Source organism: Lates calcarifer, linkage group LG8, assembly GCF_001640805.2.
Source record: "Lates calcarifer isolate ASB-BC8 linkage group LG8, TLL_Latcal_v3, whole genome shotgun sequence".
NCBI classification, from domain to species: Eukaryota; Metazoa; Chordata; class Actinopteri; family Centropomidae; genus Lates; species Lates calcarifer.
Window position 1 is genome coordinate 7,944,026 of NC_066840.1, and position 21,740 is coordinate 7,965,765.

A 21,740-nucleotide genomic window follows, 5' to 3' on the forward strand; every position below is an offset into this window, starting at 1 on the left:
GGGAACCATACTCAACCTTGGAAACACAGATTTGACAAGTTTTAATTGGTGTTAGTAAATCTGTGACATGGGAATGGCACAATTAAATTAGCAGAGTGCTAACAGTCAAATGTGAAGAAAAGAGAAAATGGTCATAAAAGTGTTCTTTCTTTCTTTCTTTCTTTCTTTCTTTCTTTCCCTCTGTGTCTCATTCTCATCTCTATTCATCTCTTTTCATCCATTTGTCCTCGCTTTCTCCTTTTGCCTTGAAAAATCAATTTCTCTGGACAAAGCCGCCTGACATACCCAAGTCTTTAAGAGAAATGCCAGAATCTATTTCATGGGTGATTATCTCAGTACAATCTGATACCTTAAGTAGCGGGATTATACGCAGCCAAGCTCTATGGCGGCCCTTAGTAATGCCAGGGATATCTTGACATGTAATCAATTGTGAATGACTGGTTGAAGATAAACGCAAGATCGCCTGTTTTGCTCCTGACATTTCATAGCATGTCCGCGCAGAACATACAGGAAAAGCCTTAAGAGATACATACGCTGGTCCTCCACCTCTCAACTTTCCCATTAACCAGCCAGTGCCGCTCTCCTCTGACTCTCCTTCTCTGTCTCCCCCTCCTCAGGGAAGCATAGAGGTGCTTAACAGTAAGCAGCCTGGCTAAACCTTACACCTTCTACAATGAGCTCCAAAAAAGGGGGAGAGACTACGGCTGAACCTCTCATTAAAGTTCCCAAATCCAATTGTCTTGGTGAGTCAAAGGCCAGACGAGGCTGTGATATTTCGACTTCTAGCGCTGCGGTCTACTGAGAGATGTGCAGTCTGACTAAAGACAAAACAACACCCATCAGTGAGAAGACAGGCCAACTGGATTCTGCTGATTGGATAAACATAGCCTTAGATTGGCCAGTTGCTGTTTACTTCTAAGGGCAAACCAAAGGCACCTAAGCTAACCTCGGATGCAAAGATCCAGTATCTTGACTCTTCCGTTTCCTCAGCACACACCATTCGTGCACCCAGACAATAAAGTCAGTCAGTCAGACAACTCTCCCTCTCTCTCTCTTTCTTCCTCTCCCTCTGCATCCCTCTCTCCCTCTATTCTGCCTGTAATCTCTGGTGGCTTATCTGAGCATCGCTGAGTGAAGTTTTATCTGACCCACCAGGTGTCACAGTGAAACGATCCCCATGCTCGCTGCAACCCTGACCAGCAACTGTTCTCAGCTCCTCCTGGACCCCGCTCATTGATTTTCATGATGCCAGCCAATAATTGAAAGGACATCCATCACACTTTAATTGACATAGCTAATCAGGTTTTATAATTGGATGGGCTTTACTTTAGTCCCCATCTAACTCGCCCTTCCCTCTCACTCTCTCCCTCTTTTTTCACACACACTACCAATTTCCCTCTCTTCCCCTCTGTCAGCCATCACTCCATCGTTCATTTCCACTTGGCGTAATTGCTGGCTAAGAACTTTTGATTCTCTTTGTGCATGACCCCTCTGCATGATTGACACCCGCCTGCGGATAATCTGTGGATGTCAGAGTTGACCCCCAGGCCAATCTCTGTTTGTTCCCCTCTCCCTAAGCTTTCAGTTCTGCTCCTCAGACTCGCTCCAGGGCTGGCTGGTTAGGGATCAGTTTCTGACTTGAGATGGGCCGGTGTGGACTTATAATTCATCTCCTCTGAGGCGATGTACCTGGCTCCCGTTGAAGTTTGGACTCTTGCTGCATTGGCAGTCAGCACAATGTCTGCACCTGATAGTCCTCAACTCACTCTACCTGCTCCTTTCTCTCTCCCGCATTGATAAATAAAAGCTTTGCAGCCTGCTGCGCCTCTTCCCTGGGCATTTATCAAGAGACCTGAGAATATATTTCATCCCATGGCCAATCCTAGTCACTCGCCTGAAGATGAATAACAGTGGAGTTCTTAAGGTCAGGGAAATATGGCTACTAAAACTCTCAAAGTGAACGTGACCATTACTATCTCCACAATACAGTCGTCCCATCCCTCAGTGAGTGCCGGGTGAAATATGGCCCAAAATAAATGTTCAGCCATTTTTCACGCAGCCTGTGACCCCACTCTGACAAACAAACCCATGACGAAAACATCAGCTGCATCGCCACCAAATTAGCCACCAAATTCAAAAACAGACTAAAGACAGATTAATAGTTTTATGGCTTTGCGCAATCATTTGTGACACTCTCAAAACGGGGTGCTGCTGCAAATTAAGTTCATTACCTTCATTACACACATTAAGCCAAATAATTGTTTTTATGTTGTCCTAATTTCCTGTGCCTGAGAATACGAGCACTATTATTTTTCCCACTATCCTTTTTGTGCCCTCTAACACCTGTCTGCCATTTTGGCTCTGGCGTGCTGCCAGCATATTTATTATTTCCCTGCACAGATTTTGCGTTGCTTCATCTTTGGCTTTGCTTTATGAAAATGATCCTGCCCGGGTCAGATCTGTTTATTTTAGAGCTGCAACACAAAGCCTGCTGCTGCACTTTGATTCTCATGGATACAATACCCAAAACAATAACCTCATCTGACGTATGCCATTTTTGTCCTAATGAGAGGAGATTAGAGATGTTTGTGAGGTCCTCAGACAGAGGACGTTTTGTTGCAGAGTAACTACGGCTTACTCTGCAGTTGCATTGTTCGATTACACTAGAAGAGAAGGGTGCCTTTTGTTTCAGGGGGAAGTTTTCCATCTCAGCTAATAGCCTGCAGACATGGTTGAAGTATGGCAGTTGCTGACAAGCCAAAACCATCTTGCTATTTTGCTTATTATAATACTTCACACAGCAATTGTCTATGGAAACACATCTGCTGGGAACAGATTGGGACAGGCATTCTTCAGAGGCCAGCGCTCCGCTCTGCGCTGTCAGTGTAAATACTGAGTGACTCTGTGTGTGTGTTTAACTGTGTGTGTGTGTGTGTGTGTGTGTGCATGTGAGGAACAATGACTGGCATCTTTGTGTATATATCTTGCCTCTCTGGGGAGGAGCTGCTGACCTTTGATGATGGGCTGACTGAGCTCCCCGGTTCACTGCACCAGCCAAACTCGGCTATCGGTTGACACGCGCACATGCAGACACACACACTCGCATGTGGTGTTAACACATATACACGATGCGACAGTCACATACAGTAGCTCTCAGCCCCCCGCTCTCCATGCATCGGTCTATCTGATCACATCAATCAACGCAAAATGCATAATTCAGTTTATTAATTCACTGGCCCATGTCAACCGAATCCCCATTAAAACTCTGTGTTTACCATGCAGATCAGCCAAAGAGCGCACTATTTATAATATTTTCTCTAGGAGACGCCACCCGGAGACTCATCATCTCTGGATGGGAAGCTGCAATATCTCTCTGTCTTTGATATCTATGGGGAGCGACAGAGCTCTCCCTTCATGTCCATCTGGTCGGCAGCGGACCCTGTGGTGCCACTTTCCACTCAGCTGCCGGCTTGGGCTGTACGAGCTTTGCCGTTTCTAATCCTGACAGTACGCACATGCCCTATTAATGACACATGGGGAGCAGCAAACACAGCACTGGCTGATTTACACAAAAAAGGAATGCATACTGCCTATGCAGCTACCTATATACGCACACCAATCACGACACATGATCAGCCATGTTTTCACGGCTGATCTGACCCGAGGCACTTCATGTGGCAGGTTGTGTTTTAATCAGAAGAGAGATGGTTTAATTCTCAGCTCTATTAATAGGTCAGAGAACATCACGGTGCAGACACAGGTGAAAAGATTGTATATTATCTTAGCAGCAAGTGCCATACCAGTGTTAATTAGAACTGATTGTCTAAAAAGGTCACGCAGGCGGGGATGAGCCAGCAGTGGTCCGCAGACAATTCTCCTGTCGGTACAAGTGTCTTATGAGATGGACATCATTCCTTTATGAACCTTTTGTAAAATGTGCTGAACATCTATCACAGGAAGCTGACACCATAAGGAGATATAAAACATTTATTTGATCTGATAAAAGGAGCAGGAGGACACTCTTGCTCCTCTTGCCAAAGTGGAAAATATAATCAAAAATACGAAGGGAGAAGCCTTTTCTTTTCCTTCCTGCCTGAGTTCAGGGGCTAATCGATGTCAATCTTGTAAACCTATTCTGCATGTACTGTTTGTGATCTACTTGTTTTTGTATCCGATGAAGGCTGCAGGACTGAACCATCATGTTTTTTATTCCAGAATAAATTTTTCACTTTGGCCTTGAGAGTGCTTCTTTTTTTTTTAATAGTTCATTGGTGTATTTTCTAGCTACAGCACTCAAATGTTGTTTTGAGCACATCTATTGATTTCAGGATGTTCCTTTGCCACTCATCAGCTCAGTTATAGGAAGCAAATATATAACTTAACTGCATCCTACCGATGCCATTGCAGAAAAGTGGTCAAATGTATTAGTGTATCTTTTCTATTGTTGAAGAGTTGAAGAGTGAGAGTACGGTTTACAGTATGTGGGTGGTAGTGCACTCACTCTGTGGGCACTGCTCGCTGGTACAGTTGAGAGATTGGAGGTCGAGCCCCTGGCAGTCTTTGCCCCCGGTGCCAGGTGAGGGCTGGGTGCACTCCCTGCTCCTCCACATCGAACAGTCAGCACCGCACGCCGACCATTTGCTCCACTCGCTCCAGCCTCCATCCACTGCAAAGACACATAGTATAAAAACGTGAGCGAGCACAAACACACACACACACACAGCAGCAAAAAACTCAAACAGATTTACTTCAAACACTTGTATTTTAGTTCACAGGGAAAAAAACTATTGATCGGAAACCATGCTGAACAGTTTCAATAAAACAAGCTATAACTTCTTTTTACAAACAGCGTGAAGTGTTAAGACTTGACACAGCGAAGTTCAGATGCAACGGTGGTGTAAAAGCAGTGGTGTATTTGCGTGTGAGATGAGAACAACTGGTACAATACTCTGTTGCCATCCTGTGCAAATTCACTCGCTCTAAAATGGAAACGTGGTCGGGAAAGCATTATAAAGACATGCAAATCCACTTGCACACACTCAAATCCAGCAGATGCACAGCGAAACCAAAGCGTGTAAAACTGCTGAGGAGAGCCATATTGTCTCTATTCTGATTTCTTTGTTTATTTTCAACATGGAAATCAGATGCAACTAAGCTAAACCCCACTGGTACAAGGGTGCTGTGGAAGGTGCTGTGGCCTGGTAGACCCAGCTGTCAACAAACTAAATCTGTACAGGGAGAAGAACGTGACCCCTGGGAAATTGGCCCTCTAGTCGACTGTTAAACATGCAAGCACACACAAATATCTCCCCCAAAAAGTGAACATTTGTTAGAAGAAACAAATCTGCCTTGGTTTGATTTCTTTGTCAAACAAGCCGTCACTGCAGCAACATAAGCATTACCTGCAGTGTATTTGGATGCAAGACACAATACAGGTGGTATTACTCTGAGCAGAGATGAATGTACATTTGCACCTGCAGCTCCACCGCAACTTCAAACATACCACCATCAGCATGGGCAAAATGAAACAAATGGAAATGGGCCGGTAATAGTTGTGAGTGCACCCTGCTGCAAGAAATATCTGCAGCTTTACCACACGCAGAGAAAGGGAGGCCATTTTGCAAAGGTGGGGGTAATTTGGCATTGTGGCCGGGGTTTGGGGGGGTGGGGGGTGGGGGGGTGGAGTGTTATTGAGACTGACACAGTGCCAGGCCTGGCGAAGGTTGCCATAGAGCTAAGGGGAAAAAGAGCAGTAATGAGCTCTCATGGGGGAAAAACGCCACTGTCTCGCTCTTTCTCTCTCCCAAATGTAAGGGTGAACGGGACCAGATGAGTATCACCAGAGCTTCTCTCTCCTTCTTTCTCTTTTCTCTCTCTCTCTCTCTCTCTCTCTCTCTCTCTCTCTCTCACACACATGCACACCTCCATGACAGCAGCAACCCTCCTCCTGACTGACCTAAGGCCAAGGAAACCTTAGTGCTCATTAATCCTAGCAATAAAGAGTGCAGGGGGCATGACCTCTAGAGAGCAGGTCTGACCTGCTGCAGGTCTGAGGCTTTGGTTAATAAAACATAAGGGTGGGACACCTACTGTATTATTATATAACTGTACAAAGTAATGATTTCATTTGGTTTTAGAGCGAGTCCCCAATTGGAAAACCAGCTAAAAGCCACTGTGAGGCTATTAGACCAGAGGCACAGGTGTGTGAATTAGACCCTGCTCCCACACAAGTCTACATGTTTGTCCATGTGTGTCCTAAAATGATTGCTAGTGAATGTGAGAGGGTTCTGTGTGTGTGTGGTGTGTGTGTGTGGTGGGATGCTGACACAGCTCGGGCCTCTTTGCAGTCAGATCCATTTGGCAGAGAGAGCAGAACCAATCAGATAATTGTCCTTGTTTGGCATTGAGTGGACCCATCCCTGGGCCAGTGGGCTGATTATCCAGGCTGGGAATGAGAATGATTGAATAGCGAATTACATCCTAATGAATATATTATGTCGCCCCTCAGTTTATCCACACCACTGTGAAATAAAGAGATGAGATCAACATCTGCCCTGATGAGGTGATGAAATTCTACTTCTCTTTTGCACCACAAAGCAAGACTAATAGCCATGCAAATAACATTTTCAAACAAGGAGATTGGAGTGGTAACGGGGTGCTGCTCGCAAGAATGTGGATGAGACACAAGCACTACGACCCGAGGCTGAGGAAAATCAAAGAAAGATGAAGATGCATAAACAGTCCTTGACGGCCTGTCTGGCTCTACACATATGTTGTAACTATTTCAGAAACAGAAGAGGCTTTTCACAGGAGCAGACACCAAAGAAATGTTTGGAGAGCATAAAAGAAAGTGGAGCGATAGTAAGTAGTTACAATAAATGCAGTGAAGCAAGAAAATTGACACTTTCCTTGATTTCCTTTTTTTCTTCAACTTTAAGGCTGAAATCAGAAACAAACGTCATCCTTTTACTTTTTCAGAATCCACCTAAGAAAATTGTTATCCACAGCCACAGTTTTCCTTATCAAATCCCCAGAGAGAGATTGTTAGTGCTGCTGCAAAAGGTACCACAGCTGATTTTCAATCATGCAGCACCACAGGTTTTAGGTCAGGCAGGTCTCTGAGGAGGGACGGTAATACAATAGCCCAGTGGCAAGCCCCCATTTGGACATGTCGTCAAGGGGAGAAGCAAAAGGAACCCGACCATTCTTTACAGGTCTGTAGGAGGGTCTGTTTGATGCTCTGCTGTTCAAAACGACAATGGCTGCTGATGGACACAGTCCGAGATCATTGGACACCCATGGTTTCTGTGTCCTTGAGGGGTGCATGAGGAGGTAGACAAGTACCACTGAGACCAGCAGGCCACCCCTGTGCTCCCACTGTCCTGTCAACACACATGTGTGCACAGTAACCACCTGTAATCCTGGTGTTCAAAGGCAGATGAAAAAAAAAAAAAAAAAAGCCACAGACAGCTACAGACCCATGGAGGGGGCTGATGGCTTAGCCACAGAAGGGGATGATGCAACAGAGATTAATCACCAAATCTTTTTCTGTGATTTTATATGTTATAAATCTGTTTTTTCCCTTCTGGTTTTGCTATAGTATGTAATTGATAACTGAATAAAGCACAGTCTACTCCCTTATGTCAACTAAACCACTAGAACAAACCAAAATGAGACAGAATGAGATATGAAGAGGGTGAGCCAAAACAAATGGCACCAAATGATTAAAAACAGTGCTGATGCAAGGCTGTCACCAGATGGCCACCGTCTTTTCGCAGTGAATTAATGTGTTTTTCTGTCACATTTATTAGCCACAGCCTTTATTTATTCCATGGATAAAATATGTAGTCTCCAGAACAATCTCTGATAACATCCAGAGCCACAAAAATGCTTACTTCCACAGTAGAATTAGACATTTGCCTGCAGTGAAGACAGCAGACATATGGGTGCTAACTTGCATGTGTACAACACGTACATGCACAAACACACAACGTACAAGTACACATGCACAAATACACCAGCCTCGAGTCTGTTTATTTTCCATCTAGTAGAATTCTCATGACTCCCCTGGCAAGCCTGAGGGATCAGTACAATATTTAAATAATTCACATGAGTTAGAAATCTCCTCAGGTTGTTTGCTTTTCTCTAACACATCAGGCAACAGTTCAATTCATTTGTGTGGGGCAGGTGTCATCGTGTCGCTTCCAAAACTGGGGACTAACTATTTGCTGTTGGCCCAGGTAGTGTGTCTTTGTTAGAAATGTTGGCGTGACTTGACATTTTGCCATGACTGTTGGCTCTGACCACAAGTCAGCGCCGGGGCAGAGTCGATGGAAAGGTGAGGGATGGACTGCAGAATTATGTGGGATACTTGAGCGAGGGATATGATGGGATGGGAGACAAAGGAAAAGGAGAAGGCAGAGAGAGGAGAGAGAAATGAAGATAAGCTCTTGCATAGCTTGGCTACTTGCTGTCTCAAACGTTGATCTGCTCTGCTCTGAGCCTCAGGCTTTAGCCTCAGCCTCCTCCTCCTCCTCCACAGCTCCCTGTGTCTCTCCCAGCATGGAGCCCATCTGATCTGCCGCACAGGTCTCTGCCAACTCTCATTAAACACTTTGGAGACTTAGACAAAAATACAGATGAGACTCTCTAGCTTCACACTTTCCTGATGAGAGGTGGGAGCTCACATTTAGATACAAGAGTCATCATGAACAGACATGCGGAGAGTTCTGTTGCTGAACAGGCCGGTGTGGATGCTGTCAGTCTGTGGAAGCTCGTATGAAGTAAGTATGAAAACATGCCTCTGTAGCTATGGCTAAGCACTACTCTGAAGGAATCGTGCTACTTTTTAAATTTGGAACAACACATGGCCATCGGCATTCACCAAGAAATATATATAGACTTAGCTGGGCAATGCAGAGAGAAATTATAGCCTTTGAATGCTGCCGGTTCCAAATTTAAACTGATTTGTTTCCAGCAAATATTCATTCAGTTGACAGCATATTTTTTCCCCCCAAAGGAGGAGTACAGCAAATCCATCAGTGTGTTTTAGACAAAAAAGAAACAGACTGCAACTGCAAATTACACAGAATAAGCAACATATATATATATACATATATATATATATATATGTGTGTGTGTGTGTGTGTGTGTTGTATTTTTCTGTAACCCATTTCAGAGACCTAATGCTGTGAGTTAAATGCACTAGAGAGCTAATAATCAACAAAGAATTTTAGTCTGGATAATTAATGAACTCTTGAAACAAGACCAGCATTAAATTATGCAATTTTTAAAAAGCAGCTCAAAAACAAAGGCACTGTAGAGGAAAAATGCCTCTCAAGGCTGACTTAAAAAATAAAGAACACTACTTCTGAATCCAAATGTCAGCCGTGTCTAAATAAATAACATGATGTCTATCTGCAGCATAACTGCTCCCCATGTAATTCATTCCTCTCAAGTGTCTTTCCTCTGAAAAAGGGCTGAAATCACCATCTACTGTGCATCCAGTGGATTAGACCTGTGAAGGCTATATGCACAGCGATAATTAACGCTGTTATCCACTATGTCTCCAGTATATCTCTGTTAGGCTGGTCTCATCTGTTCCCCCTCGCTGACCGCGCGTGACTCTTATATGAGAGCTTCTATTCAGGCCGATGATTCATACATGTGTTAATCATGTATTTGATGAATCAAAGTGCAGATTCAGATGTATTTGGGGGTTGTCGTTGCCAGGCTGTGTGTGTGCTGGGTGACAAATGATGGGAGGAGTCAGTTTATCTTGGGGGACTTCAGAGGCATGTCTGTGAGTACACAACAGAACCGCAGTGCCACTTGTGATTGGAAACAACAGCCCATCATCCCCAGGCTCTGGCGTGGTGGACTTTGGCCTTGAGGGGAACCCTCTCTGGGTGCCGACAGCTGGGGCTGTCTGTGCCACTGATGTTCTGTCTGAGACAGGTAACGAGTGAGAGAAGGAGGCAGAGACTACCCTCTGTTGCCAAACAACAGGACTGATAGAGGTGTGAGCGGGGTCACGTCGACTGTAGCGTCTCTCATCAAGAGAAAAAAAAGAGGAGTTCTTTCTCTCTCAAAGTCTCTGCAAACTGTGTTCACAGGGCACAATACAATTTCTGTCACAGCACCCTAAGGGTTGAAATTACACACTTTCTCCTTGCGGGGCAAGAAAAAGATAGAGGAGGGTGGGGTTTGGTCTAACAATAGCAGCTTGGACTGACATTAATCTCTTTAAGCTCATGGAGGTCAGCATCCTGCTTTGCTATGGGGGAATGTCAAGCATCCCTGGACACCCCTCTAATTCCATTACTCGTTGCTTCAGCGTTAATAATTCCAAATCCATCCAGATAGCGTCCTGACAGAGTGTCATGCATTTCTGTGTTTCCTTTGTCTTCCTCCTCCTGCTGTATTCCAGCGGGCCATGTTACTTACACTCACGCTTGACATCTAGTGATGTCTTTACATGGGAGATGTGTAACACAACACTGTGATTCACTGAGGAAGATAACCTCTGTTTTAGACACGGAGAAGCTGCCACTGGCAGAGGTGTTCGATTTCCCTTTCTGCTATTTACCGAGTGTGGGAGATTTCTCCTGCGGTCAGCATGGCTGCAGTGCCCCAGCTTTATGTCCACAGACTGATCCGCTGGCAGCCAACAGCCAGCTCCTGTACACACTTTCTCTGCTTCTTTCTCAGTTTTCCTCCTCTCTCTCTCTCACTCTGGGCTTTGTTCCTGCCTTCCTTACACTGTATCTGATTCCATCTGTCTCCGTCCCTGCTTCCACCTTACACCTCCTTTTTCCTATCCTGCTCCCTCTCTCTCGGTATCTCTCCCTCTGTCAGGGGGCTAATGTGGGACTGCAAATGAAGCAGCTCGACTTCCATCTCAGGCTACCAGGGATCGATATTTGTTTCTCAGTATCAGGCAGGGCACTCTGCCTCTCTGACGCTCTCACAGGGGAGAACGGCCAGGCAAATGCCCTCAACTCCTCACGCGTAAACATGGCACACAGGCTGCCATAATTCAGGTTTTTATAGCCCATATTTACTACATAGCTTGAGCAGCAAACAATAACAAATGTACTAGCTGGTCTCACACAGTGCCATGGCTGGGACCATGTCTCTTAAAGCAGACAGGTCTCCCAAATAAAAAGCAGGGTCTGCGTACAGCGCAGAAGATAAAGAGATATGTGAACAAAGCGTGATAACAATAAATCACTTTGAGAATGAGGACTAATAGGCTCTGACATTGCTGTGTAAGCGGTCTAATTGCAGGAAACAACAGAAGCACTGACATCTAAGTAAAGACCTGGAGGTGCTGGTACAAAAGGGCAGCCAACATAAAGATGAATTGATGACTTCTAGATGCAAAAAAATGCAAAAAGGAAGCCACAGGAAGCCAAGCGCCACAGGACAAACGGGGTTGCCTGGGAGTTACCTGGACAGGTGGCCACACAGGCACTTTTCTGGATGTTCTGCCCCTCACAGGATGTGCCTCCATTCAGTGGCGTGGGATTGGTGCAGCTCCGACTCCTCTTCTGCCAGCCACGCCCACACACAGCACTGCAGGACGACCAGGTGGTCCACGTGGACCAGCCGCCGTTGACTGTTAGACCAGCAACGAGGGGGAAGGGGGTGGGGGGAGGATGGAGGGGTGAGGGACGGAAGGAGGTTGGAGGGAGGGAGGGAGGGACGGATGGATGAAGGGACAGAGCAGCCAGGATTACCCGACATGCACTAAGGACAAGAGGTGTGTTGCGCTAGAATAATTGTGACTTCTGTTACTCTGTTTGGTTCAAGCACTGCAAGGTGAACTAATGGAAGAGCAAGAGCAAAAAAAGGAGGGGGGGGGCTGCTTCCTGTGTCCAAGTTGGAATTACAGCCAACTGCAGTGGAAACAAAATGGTTTCAACAGGGAGCAGAAAATAACATGCTAGCTTGGCATCTTTGATGTCATCTCTGATGATGACAGAGCTGCTGCAAAGTGGACATTGTAAATATCCCTCCAAATTTCACCATGTTTTATACAGTACACTCATAATATAGTCAGAATGTAATCACTGTAAAGAAATGCCATTTAGATCTCAGAGCTCATAGTCAGAAATGCACAAAAAGCAACACCTACTCCTTGGGAAATGCCAACCCACCTCTACAAAATAATATATCACGGTTGTTCCATTAATTCAGATTGTGTCCTTCACACACACCCCACTGATTTCACACCATTACATGTCATTCTTCAAACTCAAGTATTCTTTGAATTGTAGAGAACAACACTGTATAATTTAATGACTTTATATCTGAGACCAGAAGTTCAGGCAGTTCAAAAAGTCTGCATGCTGAATATCTATAATTTGCAGAGCCAGTGCCTATGTTCTAAATTTTAACCATCTATTGGAACATAATTGGTGCGATATAGCTGGATCACAGCAGGTGATTGCATCAAATCACACTGATTCAGTTCTAACCAGCTTCTTCCTGTATCTACTGTGTTTGCCTCAGCTTACAAGATAGCAAGATTCCTGATTTATTGACTTGAACAGCACTGTCGTTCCTTCTCTGTACATACTCCCTTCCTAATTTCCCCCCAACGCTCTCCTGTGCTTGTCGTGGCTGAATCATTTCCTTGCCCTCTCTATGCGATTGATTGCCCGCCACGGCGAGGTAAATTGCCAGGCAACTCGGCCCCTGATTACCTCTTAGCACCGAGTGCAGTCACACCAGCCAGGCCTTGTTAAAATGCATCTCTGGCCCCCTGTTGAACCCCCTTTGAAAAGTAGCACTTATTATGACTTGCTACAGCTAGCTAGATCAGCTAGCATACTGGACTGTGCTGCTCTCAGCTAACTGAATTTTTCTTTTCAGCTATAGAGAAACACAAGCGAACAGCAGCAACAGGTCTCCTTTTTAACCAGACCTCTTCTATTATGGTTGAACCTAAATTAATCCTGCAATAGTAATACATTTGTCATTTTGTCATGCACAAAGCGTGACAGCAAAAAATAAAACTGCACATGCAAGCACCCCAGCTATTTGTTCAGAATTTCTTGGGTCTAAGAGTGAAAATGAATGTTTGACAATACAAAAAAAAAGCAAACAATAGGAGTGTAAATGCTCCTGCCTCCACAGTCGTTTCAACTCTAGATTTCTTCATCTGCAGAGCAAGTCTTTCAACAACAAGCTAATCAATTATAATCAACACTAAGAATGATTGCGCTTTTTTTTTATGCTGGAGGCTTGGAGGAGTGTATGATAATGTGTGTTTTGACTGCATGCTGCAAATTAACACGTTTCATTTGAAACCATTCACCATGAAAGTGCACATGCCTCAATTTTCAACTACATTTACAGCCATACAGTGCTATTTTAAACGTTTCGACCCCCTTCAGGGTTTGCACAGTTTGCTGAAATACAAATGAAGCTTAAAAGGAAAAGGATCTAAAATACAATTATCTTTTTTACTTTCTGTTAGATTTTTATTGTTGAGCATTTGTGAAGTACTTTTACTGAATTTACTATACAAACTAATCTGTTGTGTTCGGTGTAAAAGATCTCAAGTTCACCCACACATATTTTTGCTTATACTAAGGGAAACAGAATAATGTTTTCTTTAATACGCTGATCCAGAAACCCTCCATACATGACCCCTCACGTTCCACACTTGCTCATGTTTTCTGATTCTGAATTCATCTTACACCCTGAAATCCGCTGAGATTCTACTGAAAGCTTTTGTTGGCTGAAAAGGAAGCGTAACTGCAATCTCAAGTGGTAATTAATATTCAAGTAGCTACAACCTCAATATGAGCAATGCATAAGATATTGAATTTTGAGCAAATAATTCCCACTGACACACTGATCGGACAAGGGATGGAAATAGATACAGTGCATACCCTGTCACATGTATTTCACATGTATTAAATTGAATGTAATAAAACTGCATAAACTGTACAATTCTCAACAAAAACCTTTAAAAAATTTAATTTAAACATTTTTATAGCAGAACAAGTGTGTAAAAGCTGATGAGGTATGCAGATGTTTACATAATGCTGTATATTTGTGGCATATGGTGTATTTTCTCAGCTGACAATAAACAAGAATTGCTGTTTGACTTTACAGCACATCATCATATCTTCTTTTTCTGGCAGCCTCAACAGAAACAGACCGAGTGTCAGACATTGTGCCAGATTTCTTATATGCACAAAGTTGCTTTCATGACGCGTTCCCATGTGATTTTCATCTCCTGTTTGCATGTAGTTGAGAATTAAGCTGGGCTATAATATATGCAAAACTTTAGTAGTGCCAGTACCAGAGGAACCCTCTGTGATAGAAAATATGCTGTCTCTCTGCATTTTAATAAAGGTCAGTGTGCTTATCAAGCCAAGTCATTATTTACAGTTTGCTGTTAATTCAATTTTTCTTCTCATATTGGATTCACTACAGAGGAGGAGGAAGATGGCAGCCCCAAGATCGGAGACTGCCAGCTTTAGCAGAATGGCTGCCAGTAATATTTAAGTTGTGCTAATGTGTGTGTGGATACACCACCATCTCTTTATGTTATCATTCATGATGATGTAATTCATTGCTGAATGAAAACTATAACTTATGCAAGCTGTCACCATATGTCACATATGCGTAACACTGCAGATCATTATTACAGCTGTACGACTTCCTGATACAAAAAGTGCTCCCATGTATCTTCCATGCAAGAGAACAGGTTAATGTGGAAATATGGGATAACAGAAACAACATGCAAACAAAACAATTCATTTGAGTTGCTTTTGTGTTTGTGTATTCTGAACCGTTGAGCCAAGACCTCTCATTAGCCTCTGTGTACGGAGCTTTGACACCTGCTGAAAGAAGTTGTCACCTACCATAGACTAGGACCGTGGCAGAGGTGCTTTTGCGGCGAGCAACGATGTTTTTGGCCACACACGTGTAGTTGCCCGTGTCCGCCAGCCGGGCTTTTTTGATGACGAGATTGTGGTCGGTCGTGATGAAAAAATTGGGGTCACTCGCTGGGTCAATCACATCCTCGTTTCTCTGCCACTCCACCTGAAAATATGTTTCAGTGGTGAAAAATTCACTGCATCTAAATAGAAACTGTTACCGCCTCCTGTGCAGTTCTACAGTAACCGGACATGCTGTGGATGAGAGATTTTTATATGGACAAAAAAGCAGAGAGGTATAGAAAAAAGAACAACAAATGTAGCTTGGTATGATACTGATACTGGAATTAATCTATTTATACACAGAAGCTAACTAACTTGAATATTTATTCTCTTTTTATGGAGGAATTGTAACTTTTATTTTGTAGCCGCTGCATATCTGTGTAGCTCTTGGTGGTCTTTGAGCAAAACCGATCATGCTTTGTGTAGTTTCTGTGCCCTCTCACAGAAGCCAAAACTGATGTTATTCTTTTTTTGGTGTACTCTCAGATTGGCTTGCTTGTTTTCTTGCTCTCACTTGACCTTGCACCGTCTCAAGAGTAGCTACGGTACGGCAGTATTGTTGTTGGTATTACTGCCAGTTGCGATGCCGCATATAATTGGGCTTTCTTCCTCTTGTGCTCTATCCCTGTTTTCTCCCGTGGTGACTTCTGCTCTGATGTTCTTTTCTACTGAACTGTGGCTGGCACCTTCCTTCACATTTCTCCGCAAACTGTCCCTGCACTGTATGGCTGTGATTGGCTAGTCTGCTGCTCCTGGTCTCTGGGCTGTCTGAGTGGCTGGCCTAACCTCCTCTTGTGTTGTTATTAGAGCAGTTAGTGCCTATCAGGGACTGGGAGGACGCTGCAGACGAGGTGAAACAGCTGGCCCCAGTCTGGTCCTCTAAACACAGACACACACTACAGAGAGATGTGGAGAGAGGGAAAGACAGACAGACTTGAGTAGAACAAGAGTGTATGAGAGATATAGTACACGGAGACATGGCAAAGAGATAGAGAATAAGATAGAGAGTGAGTGAGGCAAATAGACCCATTAATTATGGATAGGCCTTTAGAGATGCCAAACGGGGAGTGAAGCCTCCAACCCTATCCTGAGTGATGTGACTAGATGATGTGATATATGGCTTCTCAGAGATGTAAGAGAGATAATAAATCAATAATAGGGAATAATTAGAGGTGTAATTTATCCGTTCAGGGTTGTCTGTTCCCGGGTGGAGCAGGATGAGACACTGGGGAGATGATCCTAAACCACTTTTTGCTCTTTGTCCTCCTCCTGGTGAGGAAAGGGTAAATGGATGCTAGTTGGGGGGCCTATAAATATCTTCTGTATCCGTGTCTCACCTCAGCTTGTGGCACTCCCTCGGGGGGATGGCAGCGCAGTAACACCTCCTGGTCCAATGCCACCTCTTTGCCCTGTGGCTCCTCCTCAAAGTTCTTTCTCAGGTCTAGTGGAAGAAACACAGCCAATTAGGATATTTGTAAGAGCTCGCGAGGCACGAATGAGATACTTCTATCCACAAAACTTGGCCGTGGCGATGTTTCTAAAATTTTCCGCTCTTGAAACGTCCACCCATGGCTTCGCTGAGCATGTCGCACTCCAGTTGGCCCCCTAAGCCACACGGGGATCGGTGGCACCAACCATGTTGCTTATTACAGGCTGCCTGGCTGGTTCAGAGATGCTTGTCTGCTGCCAGAGGGGCCCGGCATCAAGCAAAAGCAATTGCATTACCCCTCACTCCTCCCCTCCCGCCCATCCTCCTCTCTCCAGCATCCACCAGCCTCCAGCTTCCATCTGTATGAGGGCTTGGAGCAGCCACATGAAAACAAAGCCCTGAGGCGCCTGGACAAGAGCTCCTGCAAGCCTGGCTGACTGTATGGGGCTTCACATTACGTCTCATTGAATACTCTTACTGTTGTCCCAGGTCCTGCTATATTTTTGTCTGTAAGCCCAGGCTGTAAATTACACAGGTAAACCTGACGATGCTTATTTCTTGTGGGGAACATAAATGCAGGTCAGTTTGTATCTGACGAGCTAGACAGGCTGCTAATAGGTAGTGGGTTGGCGCAAATTTGATGTGTTCACCTCGGGTTTTGACAACATGTTACTGTGTCGCAAAGGGATGAGGGTGCGGATGTGAGCCGCTGGTGAATTCCTTTAAACAGATGTTGAGCCTGTCCTGACCAGTCATACAGAGAGAAACGTTAAGACATGCAGAGAGTTTCACGACATTCAATTTAATTAAAGTGGATACAATGGGACTGGAGGAGACTTGAGATATAACAGTCCTGGAAGGCTAACATCTATGTGAACGTGTTTGTGTGTGCACATGAATGTCGTGAATGTGAACCGGTGCGAGTGCATCGTTATTGAAGCCCGTGTGTGTTCTCATCTTACATCTAACTGACTTTGTTCAGCTCTCAAACAAGGTTGGATAATGAATGTGTGTTTTCAAAACATCTGGAGATTTGGAGACAGTGCTGTGTTCGGCTCTGTCTAGAATAATGCATATTTATGTGGGAATTAATAGACAGAATGCTTTAAAATACTAAAATGGCTTCCTCTAATAAAGCTTTTGAGGCCGCAGCGAGGGATGTGTCTGTGTTCCCCAGACAGATTTATGATTGCTGCACAGCAATAAATTTCAAAACTGTTTTTATTCCAGTTACTTTCATAGGGATCATTGCTGATATACTGTATCCAGTGAAAAATATGCTCATGAATACTCAAATTTAGTGTTCAGACTGCCTTCAAGCAGATGCATTGCTCTCCGTTTCTCCCTGCTGGGGTCTGATATTTTCTGTTTCTAAGTACAATCATAGGAGGAAGATTTAACTACATTGTAATCACATTAATACACTGTGGTGCATCAGATCATTATGGCCTCTGGGCTAATTGTTAAATGAAACTTAGTTCCTCCCCAACCACCCAAAGTGAAAAAAAGAAGAAAAAAAAAATCACCCTGCTAATATCTTCTTATTACATACTGACATGCCATATGTAATCACCTTGTTAGGCAGTGTTTGCCTTTGTAATGACACAGTGATCATTTTAAAAGTGCACTTACAAGCAATTCTGATGTATGCTTTTTGGCTCTTCTGGGTTCCAGTGGTGCTCCAGGCGACACATTGACACCAGTACTCATCCAGACCGAAGATCTTCTCCACCTGCTGTCTAGTAATGTCAATTGTCACCTGCATGACTGGCAGCGCTGCAAAGCAAACACAGGAATAACCGTCAAAATGGTGAATGAGGGGGAGCTGAATGAGCACAGGTTTATCCCCATCAGCTCACTTGACGGCAGCAAAAAATGAAATGACCGTAAATATTTCTCAACGGAAAGGGAAACAAATGAGCCCAGCTGAATCCTTTAGTGTGTTTTGTACCTTGAACTAAAACAGCAAAGTAATTTAAAAAAGCCAGGCAGAATAAACAAGCAGAGAACAATAATCATATATAAACAGAGTGCTTGTTAACTGAGGAAAATGAGAAGAGAGCCTCACAGCTATCCTTGGTGTAATTTGGAAGGCGTTAAAACAGCAACAGTTGGGAAGAAACAAGGAAGCGCTAAGCAAACCCTCTACAAATAAAAATACTCAAGGCGACCTGCTTCCCTATTATTAAATTCAGGTGGGGGGAAGAGTTCACAATACAGAGCTTTTCCACAACAGTGTTGATATAAGTGACGCTGCCGGAACGCAGGGCAAAAATAGCTTTATTGCTTTTCAAGATGAAAGCAAAGACAACCCTTCTCCACACAAAATTGGGATGAAATCCATTCTGCTAAACCATCCACACAATATAATGTTGTCAGAGTCTTGTCTTTTTTGATATTTGAGAGAATATCTTTCATTTCATTTTCCTTTGCCCTGTAAATGTATATATGGGGCAACATTAAAACCTACAGCCACAACATTACAACCACAGGGTTTTAAATTTTTGGTCTATATATTAATTTTTGCTCTCTCTCTCTCTCTTTCTCTCATATATATATATTTATATATATATAACCTCGACCTTGATCCCTACCATGTGTCCTACTTTCTCTTCACTCTGATGAAGAGATTGCCATGTTTTCCATCCAGCTCTCTCTCTCTCACCGTCTAATCTTTTCTCTCTGGGGTCTTTTTGGAGAGAACCTTTCATATGTACTCAGAGTATTTTGCAGTCACAGAGGACAGATCCCCAAGACTGACAGAGTAGCATATACACTGCTATATATTTAAGTCTCAATGAAGAGCTGCTCTTCAACTGCAATTTACATAAAAGCACTTTGTGACACTCTTACACTCCCCTCACACACTTGATCTGTCTGCAGTGATCATTTCCAGCCACAGACCGAAGCTGACTGAACTTGACTAGGGGTACCTATCAGGCCATCAAACCTATACAGCAATTACATAAAGCACTTGCGCTAATACAGAGTATTCATCAAACCAAAAATGGGGAATTTTCTGTAAACAATTTAGGGTAAACTGCATATGGATTTGCAGGGGTCTGTGTGCGAGCAAGCTGGCCTAGCAGTGACATGAGCTGTCAGGGAGGAAAGTGAAGAGGCTCCATTGCCAGCAGCCATGCGGCGATAAGTACCTCTGAGGGTCACTAACAGACACCCCTCCCCCCATGTATTAGCGTCTAAATGCGGTAGATTTCGCTATATGTGATCACGGTAAATGTGAGTACATGTGCAGTGAATCCAGCCCTGAAGCGCCACTCAGAGCGTCAACAACACCCTGTGCTGTGAGATTTCACCAACCATGCTCTCATATGTGCTTCACTCAGAGCTAAGTCAAAAAGAGGACAAGGTGATATTTGTATGTTTATATAGATTTTTATAATTCTGCCAAAAACTGAAAAGAAAGTTTGATTGTTTTTGAAATACAAGACTGGATTCTTGTAGAACTCACCCTCATTTAGTCTCTTTCTTTCTCTCTCTGAAGTCCACCTCTTCTATTATTTTGTGTGTGTATGTGTGTGTCTGCAGAGAGTGTATGGCAAAGGCTGAGAGAGCACCTAAAAGCTAAAACAAATGGCTAAAGTAACAAAATGGGCACTACAGAGAATGAACAAATGGAGCAGAAGAAACTCTCCGTCTTCCTTCAAATCAGTAGCGTGGCAACATTTGGCTTTCCCCATGAAACATGAAGTAAAAACATGAACATGTACCTTATACAACAGGAACAACACTCATATTCCCTACCTGTGCAATCAAAAGCACATTGTTACAACTGTTCTTGCAGTTACATTTTGTACAATCTTAACGAGAAGTCAGCCACAGCATCGAGAGAAAATAATGAAATTAAGTCTAATGCAGCAGGAGAGTTTTTCTTGGTTAAACATACACTTTTATTTACAGTGCAGCAGTGTGCAATTTATATCCTGTACACTAGCAAGGGATTTCTTATATTTGCATGTGTGTGTGTTTCTTATTATGTGTTAGTTATTAATAAAAAAGGGAAGGAAATATATTCTATATAAAGCTCCATGACTGCACCAATAATAGCACAGTTGCAGTGTGCATGGTGAATAACGAGTAAAATCAGTCTGAAGCGTGCCCTCAAACCTGAAAGTTAAGTGAAACTAAATTCTGAGAAATCCTGGCAGCCTTGGATGTGAAGAACAATGGAAACATCTGATGGCCCTGATTTAGACTGAGCTCATAACAGTTTTTGAATGCAAATCATTTGGAAAAATATTTTTGAATATATACATTTGAAATTCAGCAAAAAGCCGCATTCAGTGTAGTTTGCATGGCTCTACTTACAGTAGAAATTCATTTGATTAATGCAAACCTTCCTCCTTCTTTAAGCTGGAGGGTAAAGGGAATAAAGATCAGTATGGAGATGCAAAGCATGAACAATAGCAACCTGAGGTGAGAAATCGTAAGAAGAGCAATTTGAAGCTCTGCTTGCCAGGGTAATTGCACTCTGTTTCCTTATCTCTTCCTGTCTCCATAATTACCTGCTTTCTGTGTCTGACACCTTCCAGTAACACTGCTGTGAGTCACTCTGTCCAATTTCACTCCAATTAATAAGTAGGACAAAATAATCTCATCACTTTGTGAACAAAATAGGACTGTAATTTTATAGCAGTTAATAATAATTGGACAGGCTGCTGTTTACTGTGGTTTTCCAAAGTCTATTCCACGGGGACGGCTGTAAGTAAAACAAAACTTCATGCACATCACTCAAACATGACTGATACGACAAGTACACCATCGATTCACTGAAAGCTGTGTCTCTCTGAAAAAGGAGCACTGAGACACTTATGACTCAATTATATCAATATCGATTTCTAATAGTATGCTCAACTGCCTCCAAGGTGTGAGGAGCTAAAAATGAAATTTACTCTTCCTTTCCCGCAAGATACTGAGGGTGCACTTAACATTCCTGTTAAAGGATAATTAAAACATGACGCGACTCCCTCAGCCTTCGGTTTGATCTGTAACCCATTCATAAATGAGCTCATATCCCAAGCCTCAGTGAAATTACAGTGAAAATTTTAAAGGGCGATTATGTGATTTACACCGTATGAATCCCGAGCTTACAGCTGGAACCCTGGTGTGTTTATTTTTATTGGATGGCAATGGGGCAACTTACTCAGCTGTACTTACCCATAATATTTAGAAAGAACACATACTCAAGCCTCGTAACATTTGCATGGGAATAATTAAGGACTAACAAACAACAATAAAGACTAACATAGGCATGCTTGCACATTTTACATTACATGCATACCATTTACACACAGCCATACCAATGTCAATTACTGTGGTCAGGTCCT

The 21,740-nt window shown here is 43.4% G+C and overlaps 1 protein-coding gene across 4 annotated transcripts in view; it reads right to left on the reverse strand.

The window, feature by feature from the left end:
- unc5a (unc-5 netrin receptor A) overlaps positions 1–21,740 on the reverse strand; it is a 122,587-nt gene that overhangs the window by 23,489 nt on the left and 77,358 nt on the right. For 2 of the 4 annotated variants that reach the window (XM_018675597.2, XM_018675596.2), the window contains exons 3-7: positions 18,025–18,168; positions 16,301–16,404; positions 14,886–15,066; positions 11,453–11,620; positions 4,502–4,666 (exon numbers count right to left, since the gene is read on the reverse strand). In XM_018675597.2, the coding sequence (XP_018531113.1) occupies positions 4,502–4,666; positions 11,453–11,620; positions 14,886–15,066; positions 16,301–16,404; positions 18,025–18,168 (762 nt within the window). The remainder of the gene's footprint in view (positions 1–4,501; positions 4,667–11,452; positions 11,621–14,885; positions 15,067–16,300; positions 16,405–18,024; positions 18,169–21,740) is intronic. The other 2 variants (XM_018675599.2, XM_018675598.2) reach the window with 1 other exon arrangement.